At 54.3% G+C, this 14,968-nt stretch overlaps 1 protein-coding gene across 1 annotated transcript in view; it reads right to left on the bottom strand.

Annotated features, from left to right (window-relative positions):
• Nucleotides 1-14,953, bottom strand: part of RANBP3 (RAN binding protein 3) — a 50,896-nt gene extending 35,943 nt beyond the window's left edge. Inside the window, 1 exon segment of the mRNA XM_070373846.1 lies at nucleotides 14,782-14,953. Within this exon segment, the coding sequence (XP_070229947.1) occupies nucleotides 14,782-14,803 (22 nt within the window). The 5' untranslated portion in view covers nucleotides 14,804-14,953.
• Nucleotides 14,954-14,968: the final 15 nt, after the last annotated feature.

The raw sequence follows: 14,968 nt of genomic DNA, 5'->3' as shown, positions 1-14,968 counted from the left end.
AAGAAGCAGCAGTTAGAACCAGACATGGAACAACGGACTAGTTCAAAATTGGGAAAAGAGTACATCAAGTCTGTATACTGTCACCCTGCTTATTTAACTTATATGCAGAATACATCGTACGAAATGCCAGGCTGGATGCATCACAAGCTGGAATAAAGACCAGGAGAAATATCAACAATGTCACACATGCAGATGATACCAATCTAATGGCAGAAAGTGAAGAGGAACTAAAGAGACTCTTGATGAGGGTAAAGAGAAGAGTGAAAAAGCTGGCTTAAAACTCAACACTTAAAACACTAATATCATGGCATCCGGTCCCATTACTTCATGGCAAATAGAAGGGGAAAAAGTGGAAGCAGTGACAGATTTTATTTTCCTGGGCTCCAAAATCACTTCCGACAGTGACTGCAGCCATGAAATTTTAAAAGACACTTGCTCCTTGGAAGGAAAGCTATGACAAACCTATAGAGCATAACAAAAAGCAGAGACATCACTGTGGTGACAAAGATCCGTCAGGTCAAAGCTATGGTTTTGTCAGTAGTCATGTATGGATGTGAGAGTTGGACCATACAGAAGGCTGAGCACCAAAGAACTGATGCTTGCGAACTGTGATGCTGGAGAAGACTCTCCAGAGTCCCTTGGACTGCAAGGAGGTCAAACCAGTCATTCCTAAAGGAAATCAGTTCGGAATATTCATTAGAGGAAATGATGCTGAAGCACCAATACTTTGACCACCAGATGAGAAGAGCCAACTCATTGGAAAAGATCCTGATGCTGGGAAAGACTGAAGGCGAAAGAAGAGGGCAGCAGAGGATGAGATGGTTAGATAGCATCACTGACTCAGTGGACATGAGTTTGAACAAACTCCAGGAGATAGTGGAGAACAGGGAAGCCTGGGTGCTGCAGTCCAGACACACGTAGCAACTGAACAACAAAGGGGACGGGGCAACAAGGCTTCCAGGAAGTGCCTGAAACCCCAGCCCGGCTCTCCTCTCCTGAGTGAAGAGAAAACCACCTCCACAGATTTGTAGAGACTAAGGCCAAAACACAGACCTAAAACATTAAAAGGCCAATCAAATGCGTGCTATTTAATGCAGATTCTGTCCACCAGGTGTTTTAAATGTTGCCCAAAGCTATCTGACCAGGGAACCCTCTGCAAGAACACCTGTGAGGAGGCCTGAACACGGTGGGTGACTGCAGTCAACACTGCTGTGTGAAGTGGGGCGGGATTCGGAACCCCAGGTCGCCTGGAAGAATGGCCCTCCTCTGGACAGAGTGGGCACTGCTGTCAGGGATGCACTGGGAGTGCCCGCCTCACCTCCGCTTTCCAAGGTGCTGATGCCAAGTCCAAGGGTGGCTGCTCTTGGTCTGAACCCCTCCTCCACTGTCCCCCACACAGCCCTCCTCAGCTCCAGGGCCCCAGGGGGCTACCCCAGCCCAACTGTGATCCCAGCTCCCACCCAGGGAAAGCCCTTACCCCTGCCTCTACCCCCCATGCAAACAGCATGGGGGGTGGTGGGCACGAACCTGGAGAGAGGCTGAGAGAAGCCCACAGCATGGGCTCGCCACCTAACTGTAACCCCCAGAGACTGGGTCTGGGCTCCGGATCTGGTCTCCGCAGTCCCGGTGATGAGCACAGACAGGTGAGCCCAGGTGAGGACAAGTCGCAGATCTCCGCTCTGTGCCACCCCTTTGCCAGATGTCGGGGACCCTCCCTGCTCCCCGAGGCACTGTGGGAGGCTGTGACTGCTGGGACGCTCCGCCTGCCCAGCCGAGCCTGGCCCCACTCCTCCGGCTGCACCTCTCAGGACGTCCACAGATTCAATCAAGAGAGTCACTCGGCAACTAGGAGTTCCAGTGATTCCACACATCTAGCGCCCACCGTGTGCCAGGCGTCAAGCCGGTTTCTAGGGTGTGGTGGTGACACAGAGAGACACGTCCCCTGCCTGCCAGGAGCCGACTTCAGACTTAGTTGAATATTACAACACAGAGGAAGCACAGAGTGCAGGGCTGGGGCTGCAGAGGAGCAGCCCATCAGGGAAGGGTTTTTGGAGGAAGCGCCTTTAAGCAGAAGGTGGAGCAGCACTTGGCCAGGCAGCCAGGAGCTGGGAGGAACGAGGAAGCACTGGAGGAACTCGAGGAAGGTCAGGGTGGGAAACGCCCCAGCCCAGGGTGAGAGGAGTGGGGTGCAACCCCGCGACTGCACGGCCCAGGGGAGATGCTCCTGGAAGGTAAGCACCGATAACACTTAGCCGGGTAGTTTCTTTCTTGAGCAAAGGAACTAAGATGGCTGTGAAGAAGTCAGGGGGTCCCTGAGCTCCAGGCCGCCTCTGGACCCAAGGGGCCACAAGCCATCCTCTGGGCTGGGAGTGGAGGTCTCTGGGTAAGAAAGGGTCACCGAAGAGCCAGGTTCTTAAAGCACAAACTACTGACCCAGGGCCCAGGTTGGGGGCAAGTCCTCAGATGGCTGGGTGCCTGTGTGGGTAGCTGTAAAAGCCCCACCCTTAAGGCACCTCTGTTATGTGTGTGACATCTTTGTCAGGAAGACGGCCCATAAACTGTCTCCTAAAAGAGGAGGTGAGGAGGGTCAGAAAAAAGAGGCGAATTTTACAAAGCGTCATGCTTGACAGATTTAAAACCGTGGGCTTTCTGACACCACTGCTACAAGCAGGGCAGGGGACAGGGAGGGTTCACTGGTGTCTTTTCTGCCCAGAGATTGACTGGTGGCAAAACCCTTAAAACAAAATGACTTGTCCGTTTATTTCGGACGCAGCAGGAAAGGGGGAGGGAGCGGGTACAGACCTGAAGCCAGTCTAAGGTGGAAGAGTCCCGAGGTAAAGGATGGGTGGCGGCAGCTGCCCAGATGCAGGAGCTGGCCTGGACCCCAGCGGCAGCCCGTGGTAGAAGGCTGTGTGTCCCAACCCTCCAGGGTGACACAGGTCTTGGGAATCCCATCTTTAAATGCCTCCCAGCCTCTGCCATGCAGTCACAGCAAGAACACTCCCAGATGGGGTGTCCAGACCCTCAGATGGTCTCACCCGTGGGCCAGCGGTCACTGATTGTGGGGCACCGATGGACCAGGCAGGTGCTCAGCGCTTTGCCGGCAACGCTGTCCTGAATCTTCACAACCACCTGAAAGGGCAGGTCCTTAGTGTACAGAACAGGAAACGGAGACTCAGGCCAAGTGACTTGTCCAAGGTGGGGCTGGGCCTCCAACCCAGGCAGGCCTGACGCTGGCCCCTGACGTCCACTGCTATCCCCGCAGCACGGGGCAAGAGGGAGAAAGTCCCTGCCCTCGCCTGTCTCCTCCCATCACTCCCGCTTAGGAGGGCCTCGAAGCTGAGACACGGAGGCTTTTCTTCTGAGAAGTAACATCAGGAATAAAGCAGCTACAGTGAACATTCTAGACAGACATCTCTGGAAGAGTCCCAAAGAAACTAGCCGGTGAGCGGTGGGCTTTCACCAAGTCACGAGACCATCTGCTTTGGACGAGCAAGCATGCAGTTAAGCCAAGGGCAGATCCTTATGGTCCTCAAAGAAAAAATGAAGACCCACACCGAGGTGCACGCTCCACGGAGAGGCAAGCTACGCCGTCTTCATCTGTCAAACGTGTAACCATGGGATGCTCTGTGTAACACTTCCACCGTCTAAGCTGGAAACACACACACACTCACCCCCGCACGCAGGCCTGCCTTCTCCACTGAGCTGTGCAGGGAGGTGTGTACACAGAAACCGCGGGCGGCTGCTCCACGACAAGCTCTGGCACCCCCCCGTGGCGGCTTGACTGCCTGTGTCTGATAAACTAAACTGAAGAAACTGCAGACCCAGGAGAGCACACTGGACTACCTGGGCCTGTTCTGTTTATCCCCCTACTAAAATGATGTCCCCAACACCTGCCAGGAAACAGCTCCCATCTGGAAAGCCACTTACAATTCTTGACCAAAATGTCAGTAAGGTACTTGTGTGAAATGAGCTTTAATCCTGGGCTGATGTGGCTTAATCTTCTTATCTGTGCAAAAAATATGGAAAGCATCTTGCCAACACAAACAACGGTCTGTTAATACGTGGCAACCGCTTTAATCCCCCAACACTTACTATCTCAACCCTTCGAGCCGTTTCTTTTCTCAGGAATTATTATAAACAGTTCGGTGCAGCAACATAAAGGTGAATTTGTCACCAATGTGTCAACGCTGTCCACCAGCTAATTCTCCAGTGAAGAATGGAACTGATCTCCATCATGCTGTTGCTAGGCGACGCCTCTGATCTCATGCACCGCAGACTCCGCGGCCCCACGGCCCAGCCACTGCGGGGTGTGGGCCCCTTCGTTCCTTTTTTGGTGCTCGAATGTGTTTTGCCTCAGGCAGCTCTCAATTGGTCTCACGGAGACCACAGGAGCACATGGTTGGGAGATGATGATCTTACCCCTTCTTTTTGGAACGCTCTTCCTCACACCGTTACCTTCACATACTGAAATCAAGCCACTCCTCAGGGCTCCAACCTTACCCTGACAACAGCGGGGATAACAAATGGCTCCTATTTGTTCAGTGGCCATTCCTAGACCCTGGCACTTCACACACTCCATCTCATTCAGTGTCATCACAGCCCCATGGCAGAGAAATCACTTATCATCTCTGATTTGCAATCACGAAGCCAGACTGGGAGGCCTTGGAGAGATGGGTGCCTAAGTCATGATGGGTCCCCACAGTGGGGGTGGGACCAGGACCCTAAGCCTGACCTCCAAGTTGGCTGCCTCATATCCCTCACAACCTCTCGGGCCAAGCTACATCTGCCTTCTTCTCTTCTAGAATTATCGGCCCGGCAGACCCCTACGACCTTCCCATCCCTGCCGCATCCACTCAGACTACAAGATGCTGGGGCACACCCTGCACTGTGCATATCCCTGGGCCTTAAATCCCAGAAAAACCCCATTCGCCTATTACTAAATCAAAGTCAGCAACCTCACCTACAACCACCAAGAAACCAGGGAGCTAGCTTCAACAGCAGTTCTCTGTTCTACCACTAGATGGCGTGACAAGAGCACGGCTGAGCTGAGACTGGGCTTGGCGGGGGGGGGGGGGGGGGGGGTGGGGGGGGGGGTGGGGGGTTGGGGGAGGGGGGGGGGTGGGGGGAGGGGTGGGGGGAGGGGTGGGGGGGGTGGGTGCAGTTCCCAAGGGCAATCTCAGGACTACAAGACCTCTGCGGAGGCCGCAGACCAACCAAGGAAACCTGGGAATGTGGGCAATGGGTTCTGTGTGCGTTCAGGCAGGCCTCCACCATGCGGGGTTGGGATCCCCAGCAGGTGAACTCTCTCCACACGTGCCTGTGTCTGTCAGTGCAGACGGGACCCCACTCCGTCGGTTCAGAAGGACTGGACCCAACGATGCACACGCAGAGCTCGGGAAGCGGCTGGCATCATTATCGTACTGTAATTACGCACAGGACACTGCAGATACACGGACGCCACCTCAAAGCTTGGGTCCTGGATTCAACTCCAGTTGCCGGTCCCTTTCCAAGGGCCGCCTGGACACAGGGACACCTCACCACACACACACTCCATCTCTCAGAATCCCTTGAACCCTTCTGAGGCCGAGAGAATCACCGAGATGATTGGCTAGTCCACCGGCCAAGCCCTGCTTGCAGCAGTACAACTTCCTGAGCACCCACAAGGGCCCAGGGGCCAGAGACAGGACAAAAGGTGGATGAGGCCACGGCCCCCTTCTAGTGGGAAGAGGAAGGAAAAACAAGAAGCAGAGGCATGCAGGAGTCACAAGGGGGCCTCGAGTGGGTGAGGGAGCGAGCCAGGCGAAGGCAGAGTACCCGGCAGTGGGGAGCCCTGAGCGCGCAGTGGGGAGCCCTCAGCGCGAATGAAGGGCAGGAAGAACCCTGAGGCCTGAGGCCGACGTGAGCCAAGAGCTCCTGGGGGGGTGGTGGAGGGAGGGGGTGTGTGGTGAGGAGTCAGTGGAGGTGCGGTGTTCACATCCCACCCCATGCTGGCAGGGGTCCTTGGGCAATCTTTCCCATCTGGGATGTTTTTAATAAGGTCACCCGGGGGTGGTGAGGGGAAGAGATCTCCGGTGGATGGGAGTCTGTCTGTTCTGGGGACACAGCCTCCAGTGTCTGAGCTGGGGGAGGGCTGAGACGATTGTGCGAGGCTGTGGAAGCATGGTCTGCTCACTAAGGAGCCGACACGACCCTCACTCTGACAACAAGACTCCATGAATAGGGGTCCCCTCCACGTGGGACTGATGATGAGTGACCCAGGCCCTGGATCCTCAGATTCCCAGTGGCCACTCAATGCTGCAAAATGTTCTTTCTCCTCTAAGTGCAGGGGGCCCTCTTTTTTAACTCCTGCCACGGTAGAAGTCACACACTCTGGAATCGTTTTCCCCAAGCTTGCTCTGCTGTGACAGATACAACACAGAGGCGTTCACTCTGGGCCGACGAATTCCTGAAATCCTATGTGGCCAGGCTGGAGGGTGTTTAATTTAGCAAAGGCATTTAAAATACAATGCAAAAGCGAGGCTTGCCTCCTGAACAGGGCGTGGGGAAACCACTACCGTCTCAGTCAGGAGAACAGGTGCCCGGGGAGTCAGAATGACCCACTGGGAAGCATGAGCTGGGCTCTGAGACTCAGTGGCTGGAGGTGGGCACACTGGGACAGGCCGACTCTTCCAACAGACCCGGCCCTGAGCTTCAACCCCTGTGCAAGGGGATTGCTCAAACACAGAGCATCTTGGAAGGCGCTCATCTTGAACTTGGAACAGTGCTGAAGGTCATGGAAAACACTGTTCCCCCTTAACTGGGACATGAAGTCCACCACACCATGATGCCAACGGCTGCCAAGAGGCCATACGGGAAAAAAAAAAGGTCGGCAGGGTGAGCCCTAAGCCCTAGCTGGCAAACAATTTACTCCTGGACAGTTTTATTTGCCCCCCTCCCTCCCACTGGGTGACGTCGGAATATTTTTGGTTCCCACGAGGGCAGGAGCTGCTAACAGCATTTGGTAAACGGAGATCACGATGCTGACCAGCATCCCACTGTGCACAGGATGACCCCCTAAGCCCAGAGAATGAGCCACCCACACATCAACTGTGCAGACGTTGAGCAACCACACCTTGATTATGTACAAGGAGGTGGGGTCAGATCCCTAGCTCACGCTGTACACCGAGGTAAATTCTCAGTGGGTCAGACAGCACAAATCAGGGTGGTGCCCCAGCTTCTGTGAGTAACCTCCTCTCCCTCCCCACTCAGTCTGTGTATTTAAATGTGTGCAGCATCTCAGGACTTCAGCAGAGATGACTATGCCACACAGTCGTGTGTGGTGTGTGTGTGTGTGTGGGTGGGTGGGGGGAGGTCAACAGAATCCCCTAACCCAAGGGTACTCAAACGGTGGTGATTTTGCCCCCAAGGGGAACATCGGACAATGTCCGGAGACATTTGGGTAGAGACCAGGGACACTGCCAAACATCCCATGAGACACAGTGCAGCTGGAGGACAGCTCCCACCAGCACCAATGAAACCTGGCTATGGCCCGAAAGGAGCTTTCTCTTCCCCCTAGGGTCCATCAGCAGACTAACAGGTAGCAGGAACCGACAGGGATCCCCACACGTCAGCAGGCCAATCACCTGCCACGCGTTCCTTTCACAACAACCCGCAGACTAGAAAGCACCGTTTACAGGTGCAGGAACTGAGGTCAAACAATTTGCCCAAGATCCTGGGCAAGTAAGTGACAGAGATGAAACGCAAACCTAGAGCACTTCCAACTACACCACAAGCCGTCAGCAGGAGGTTGCCTGTCAGCTCCAGTCCAAGATTCCTGCGAGGCTCGAGGCAGGCCTGCTCAGGCCCTCCACACCGGGGCTCCACCGGCACAAGCCAGTGTACACCGGGGCTTCACCGCACAAGCCAGTGTTTCTCAAACTTTTTTACCTTGGGACCCCTTTCCACACTTGTAAGTTATTGAGGATGCCCAAGAACTTGGCTAAATGTGAGCTACAGCTATTGATATGTATTATGTTAGAAACCGGAGAACAAAACAGCAACCTATGCCAGTATTCTTGCCTGGACAGAGGAGCCTGGTGGGCTACAGGCCATGGAGTCACAAAGAGTTGGACACACTGAGTGACTAAACGATAAGAACATGTTAGAAACTGAACTAAGAAACATCAGAAATTAGTTAATTTACTTAAGATAATAATAGTGAAGGTTTATCTAAATAATACACTTTTATGAATAACTATTTTTGAAACAAACAAAAACACTAGGGAGAAGAGGGACATTATTTTATATTTGGACCCGTGTTTTAACATCTGGCTTAACAGGAGACAGCCAGGCTTTCTTATCTGCTTCTGCAGCCCATCTGTTGCACTATACAACCTCTGGGAAAAAAATCCACCATTCATTCACAAGGAGTGTGAAAAGGGCAAATGATGCCTTTGCATTGTTATGAAAATAGTTTTGAACTCGCAGTCCCCTTGAAAAGGCTGAAAAGTCCCCTTGAAAAACGGACTCCCAGGGCCCCTGGACTACCTTGAAGAAATGCTGCTCTGAGCGCTAGCAATTCCAGCGCACAGAATCCTGAATTAGTGATGGATCACCAAGACCCGTCTGCTAAGGGTCTCTGCCATGGAACACCCAGTGCTCTGAACACATCTGAGAGGTGCTAGAGCCACCGGCCTGAAGCCCACAGGCCGGCCGAGGTCAGGCAGGCCCGGGGTTGGGGGGTGGGGGGGTGGAGGGGGGGGCTGCCTGTGGTGACTGGGAAGCACAGCCTGTCTCAAGGGGGCGCTGTGCCTCAGTCCTGGCACATCACTGCCGGGCAGGAACACCAGCTGAGGCCGGTGCTGTTTTCCAAGAGAGATCAGGAATCCGGATTGTTCTTTCCCCTGAGGCCTTAGAACCCTTACTCAGCTCCTAACTAGTGACCAGTGAAGTCACTCAGTCGTGTCTGACTCATTGCGACCCCATGGACTGCAGCCTACCAGGCTCCTCTGTCCATGGGATTTTCCAGGCAAGAGTACTACAGTGGGTTGCCATTTCCTTCTCCAGGGGATCTTCCCAACACAGGGACCGAACCCGGGTCTCCCGCATTGTAAGCAGACGCTTTTACCATCTGAGCCACCAGGGAAGTCCTAACTAACAGCAACAAAGACAAACCCAATGGACCAAATTACATACTGTTTGCCCCGGAAGCGAGGTCACAACTCCTGCCTGTGGTTTTTTAACTGGCTCTGTGTTGCAGAAAACCGGTGGGGTCCTGGGCATTGCGGACCTCCTGCATCTCCGACGGTGCAGCCAAGCATTCGTTTTAGTTTTCCTCCACAACCTCCTTAAAGTAAGCATGAAGTGCAGTCGGGGTTAGGACTCACAGCGAGGGCTACACAGCTGCACCAGGTGCCAAGACAACCAAGGACGTGGCAGAGTGTGGACACCCGGGGGCCGCACCTGCTCTGAGGCCCTGAGCTGTCTAGCTTCCTACCAAGGAGCGTGCAGCCACGCCGGACAGGGCTCCACGGGATCACAGGAAGGTGGCCAAACAAACCTCCAAACCAAACAGAGAACCCCTGCTGCTTGTTGCTGGGCGCCACCACCATATCCTGAATGCAAAGCCGGCTGCCTCCTGATCACTTCAAAGTACCATGGAGAGCTACCTGCCAGGGGCTCAGCAAGGTGAGGAGCAGCTACCTCTGCCTGCTGCCTCTGTCAGACAGTTCCCATTACATGAGGCCCTGCCCAAGTCCCCCAGACGCATCCTACTGCTCCCCAAACGGCCCCCATCTCCCACTTTACTCCAGCCCATTCTCTGTCTCTGAACTCAGGTGGGAATTCGACTGGTACCTAAAACACCCTCTTCGCCAGGCACAAACACCGCCCCTTTCCCAACACCATTCAAAGCTCTGCCCTTACTTCCTGTCACCTCTCTCCAGATGCTTCAGCGTGTAAGCACACAGCAGAGCCTGACCTGTCCTATACCCAACGATGCCCGCAGGAAATGGCGCAGTGTGAAGAATCCGCCTGTCAATATAGGAGATTTGGCTTTGATCCCTGGGTTAGGAAGATCCCCTAGAGGAAAAGGCAATCCACTCCAGTATTCTTGCCTGGGAAATCCCACGGACAGAGGAGCCTGGCGGCTACAGTCGATGGGGTTGCAGAGAGCTGGACACAACTTAGTGACTAAACGACCACAGTGGGACTGCTGGGTGAGTCCGTTTTCCAGTTAACTGAGAGGCAGGCTGAAGATATGGTGGAAAAGTTTTAAACTTGCAGAACTACAAGTACGTTTTGTCTGTACACAGATCTCGGGCAGAACTTAAAATTTTCTTCCAAGTATACAAAGGTGGCACCCTCAGCCCTAATCTGCCTCAGGTGAGAGGCACGGGGGGTTCAATGTACACTCTGCAGGGCAAACCTCAGAGTTAATGCTTATTGTTTAAGTTCATGAAACTTTGAAAAATTGCTTCTCACTTATCCTAAGTATTAAGTCGAGGGCAGGGCAAGCGGGTGGTAAGAATCAAGTGAACGGAGGACTTCAACCATTGAAGCGCATCAATAAACACTCAGCTGCATCTCATCCTCTCAGGGGTTAGGTTTGAAATCAACAAGGTGAGGGACTTCCCTGGCAGTCCAGTGGTTAAGACTGAGCTTCCACTGCAGGGGAGATGGGTTCGATCCCTGGTCAGGGATCCCACATGCTGCACAGCATGGCCAAAAGCCAAACAAACAAAAGGCAAAAAACAAGTCAGGTGAGTGGGAGCCCCCCCCCCCCACCAGGGGACACTGAGCAACGTCTGGACATTTCTGGTTGTCATGACAGCGGGAAGGTGCTACTAGCATCCAGCGGGTGGAGGCCAGGGAAACAGACCAACACCCCAGGACACCCAGCGAAGCAGCACAGAGAATGCTCTGGCCCCAATGCCCAGAGTGCCCTGGCTGGGAGCCCGTGGCTAGATGGTCATGTGATCAAAGTCAGGACAGAACCAGAGAGGGCGGACAGCCCAGCTCTGGCTGCATCCCATCCTAGGCGCGCCCCAAGGCCACCTCGTTCAAACTCGCTTTTTGCTCTCTCTGGCTTTGCCTTGGGCACTTCAGCTAAATGTGTCTATAACATAAGTCCTCCATGGTAAAAATAGCTTCCATTTCCTCCTGACTGTTTATTACTGGGCTGAGATAGGTGCTAAATCATTTATATGTATTAATTCAGCCAGGGCTCAGAGCAACCGTGTGATAGATACAATCACCATTATCCTCATTTAACAGGTGAGGAAACTGAAGCTCAAAGCGGCTAAGGAGTTGCCTAAAGTCACTCGGAGAGGACAAGGCAGAATCAAAGCACAAGCCCAGTTCCCAGGCAGAGACTGGGGCCCGCCATCACGCCACGCCACAGGCCTTGGCTGAGGGAGACACACTATGTCTGAAGACACTCCTGACGGTCCCGGCCCCTGGGGGAGGGGCACAAGGCAGGGAGTGCTGCCAGCATCGTGTATGGAGGCAAAGACGCTGTGGGGATGCTCAGCACCCTACACAGCAGAGGACAGCCCCTCAACAGAGACTCATCTGGTCCAATGTGTCAAGAGGACCAAAGCTGAGAAGCCTGCGCCTTACCATCTCTCGGGTTTCCACCACGTGTCTCTGCAGGCCAGCAAGGCCTCATGTGTATATGGTATCAAATTTTAAGGCGGGGATCTAGAATCCAAGGTCTCCTACAGCTCCAATATGCTCTGCTCACCTTCTTCACCTTCACCAGAAACCAAACGCTGCCTTCACACCCTGATGCCAGTCTACCAGGCAGAGTAACTCCAGAGACAAGATGGTTAACGACTTTGGGATGTGTGTACCGCACCGCCCCCACACTCACTCTCTCCTAGGAAACATTCCAACGGGACTTTAAAAGTCACAGACTACAGGACTACCAGCAAGGGTTGTGGGAGTGGCTGTCACCATCCCTGAAGAGATCACCATGGCAATGAGAGCCAACAAGACGCTGAACTCGACACACATCTGGAAATGCTTCTCTCTACACAAGCACGGCCCTCTTAACCAGTACTGCACTACTCAAGCTGGCGGTTCTCAACCCTTGTTGCACAGCAGGATCACATGCGCTGCTTTCTGTCTCTACAGATGCCCAGGAGTTAGGATGGGTCTGCTTAGGATCCCAGTCCAGAAAGACAGAAGCCAAGAGGGCGTGTGAGCTTCAACGACAAGTGGGAATGCACATGTATGGGGCAGTCCCCTAAGCTTCACAATGCATAGGAAAGGAAGTCCTCGCTCACACAGAGGATGAGAAACTGAACATGCTGGCGGGCTGCACAAGCCAAAACCAGAAATAGAGTCGAGAAACACATGACAACCAACTAAAGCACGGCAGAGATACGGGAGGCACAAAAGGCCACTAGGATTCGACTTTTTTGAGGCCAGAACTAGTGTCAGAGGCAAAGTACTAGGTGAGTGTGGCATTAACTAGGCAAAAACTTTAAGTACAAAACATTCCATTGTCTCTATTTTATACACTGATCAGTTCAGCTACGCAACTGACAGCTCACGTGCCAGTACCTATGCTAGACATGGTGTCCCTGGATAACCGGAATCCATAATTTCCCCTTTGTGCTCACAGGTACACCTCACTTGTTCATTCAACAAACATTCCCTGGATCCCTATACCCTGTGCCCGGCACTGTTCTACATCAGGGTGGGGTGGGGGTCCATTAATGACAGACAGAAACCCTGCTCCTCATGGAACTTACATTTTTGAAGAGGGGTAGTCAGATAAGCAAGTCAACCCAGCTTGCTGGTAGGTGATAAGCACTGTGGAGTAACATGAAACAGAGTGAAGGGGATAGAGAATGAGGATAAAACTTAAAATAGGTGGTCGGAGAAGTTCTCAATGAAGCAACATGTGAGGAGGAACCTGAAGGAGGTACAGGAGCGAGCCACAGGGACAACTGGAGGAAGACTGACTCAAGCAGAGGAACCGGCAGGTCCAGAGGCGTAACAGAGGGGGATATGGCGCGAGAGACGGGCACTGAGAAAGCTGGAGTAGTTAAAGCAGGCCAAGTCGGGAGACAGCGGTGGGGGAGAGGACAGGGAGGTCTTGGGGCACGGGGGTCGTCTGCCTTCTGGGTTGAGAAGCTGCCAGATGGGTGAAGATGGCAGGGAGGACCAAGCAGTGGCAACAGGGGTCATTCTCTGGAAAGATTTGAAGGTAGAACAGACAAAGATGTGCTGCAGCGTGTGAGAGAAAGTCATCAGGGGCGACTTCAAGGTGTCTGGCCCGAGCAATTTTAAACAATTGGACCTGCTATTTACTACTAGAGGAGAAAGTTGGCAGGGTGGGCAGGTTTGGGGGAGAAAGATAGGGGTTTTATTTGATATGACATCCAAATGGAGGTGTTGAATATGAGCCCTGAGTTCAAGAATGTGAACGGGCCAAACTCGCAAATATATAAGGTGTGTCCTACTGACTCTCTTTTATCCAGTGCCCGATCTGCCTTTAAATGGATCTTGTGAATGGAATGCCTCAACCCTCCACCAGCTCCTTTAACTGATCAAAGAGATGTGGTACAGATGAGAGGTGAAGTGGGGGCTCTGAAGTTAGACCACGTTGATGCACATCCCTGCTCCTTACTAGCTATGTGACCTGCCTTGGAGGAGTAACTTAACCATTCTAACTCAGTTTCCTCACCGACAACCAGGGATGATGGTACCTTCCTCTGGGAACTTCTGTGCAGAGCGAGGACTTCCCCAGATAGCTGCCCGCCCAAGTCTTTGAACAGTACCTGGTACTGCTGCAAATGCTTCACCAGGGTGAGCACTTAGGATTGTCATTTGTGCGGGGGAAACCTCAGGCCAGCAGGGAGCAACGTATGAGGGGGAACCAGGGCCAGGCAGGCAAGACCGCTTGCCCGCAGCTGTGCACCTAAGAACGGAGGAAGCTAAACACAAGCCTCAGAAAGTCCTGAAGCTACGAGCGATCTGAACATCACAGGGGATTTCATCAGACATCGGCTGATGGCGCGCTTTCTCTGAGCCGTTCGGAACTGTAACCTTGTCAAAATCGTTCAGCTGGGATGTCAGCGCTTCGCAGAGAAGGGGATCACACAACCTTGTCTCCCTCTGGAAGTGCAACCAAAAAAAGGGCCGAAAACCAGCTAGGGCTTTCAGCGGCCCACACCCTGCGGCTGGGGCCTCAAGGAGCCAAGACGAGGCGCGACTGTCGGTCGCCACTAAGGATCCGGGGTAACTGGCGGGAATTGGGGGCCTGAGTTGAGGGTGGGGACGAAAGCAAACCTGACGTTCTCAATCCTTGGCGTGGGGCACCGCCACAGGATTAGGGGGTGGGCCGGCTTGGCAGCCAGGCCAGGGAAGAGGGAAGCCCGGGTCCCGGAGAACGAGGGGGCGGGGAGAGAGCGTGGCGCGCTGGGCCCGCGACCAGGCCCCGAGATCTATTTACATCCGAGGTCGAGGCGCTGCGGCCGTGCCTCCCGCCCCCTTCGGCCCCCAGCCTGGCCTGAGAGGCGGAAGGGCCTCAGGATCGCGATCCCCGCCGTCTCCCGGGCCGTCTGGCCGGACGGTGGTAGGGCCGGGGCTACCGGGACTGATGAGTCGGGCGGGTGAGCCCGGCCTGAGGGGACGCAATGGGGGGCGGCTGCAAGGCCCGCTGGGCCGCTCTTCCGGAGCAGACAGGCCCCCCGCACCCGGAGTGCTCACCCCTCGGGCCTGTGGCCCCCGGACCTCCCGCCGCCCGTTCCCTGGCCGCCAGCTGGCCCCAGACGGCGCCTCCCCTACCTTCGTTCGCCAGGTCCGCCATTTTACTTCCTTAAGCCCTCCCACAAGGCCCCGCGCCGGCCCGGGTTCGTCTGCTTTCTGCCAGAAACTCCCGCGCGTGCGCACTTTCCAAATCGACTCCTAGCAAGGCGGGCAGCTAGCGCCTGCGCGCGGAGCCCGGCACTGAGACGCGCTCTGGATCGCAGTC

Source organism: Bos mutus, chromosome 7 (genome assembly GCF_027580195.1).
Source record: "Bos mutus isolate GX-2022 chromosome 7, NWIPB_WYAK_1.1, whole genome shotgun sequence".
In the NCBI taxonomy this organism is placed as follows: Eukaryota; Metazoa; Chordata; class Mammalia; order Artiodactyla; family Bovidae; genus Bos; species Bos mutus.
Note: the sequence above shows the minus strand (reverse complement) of the source record. Positions and strands in the feature narration are given on the sequence as shown.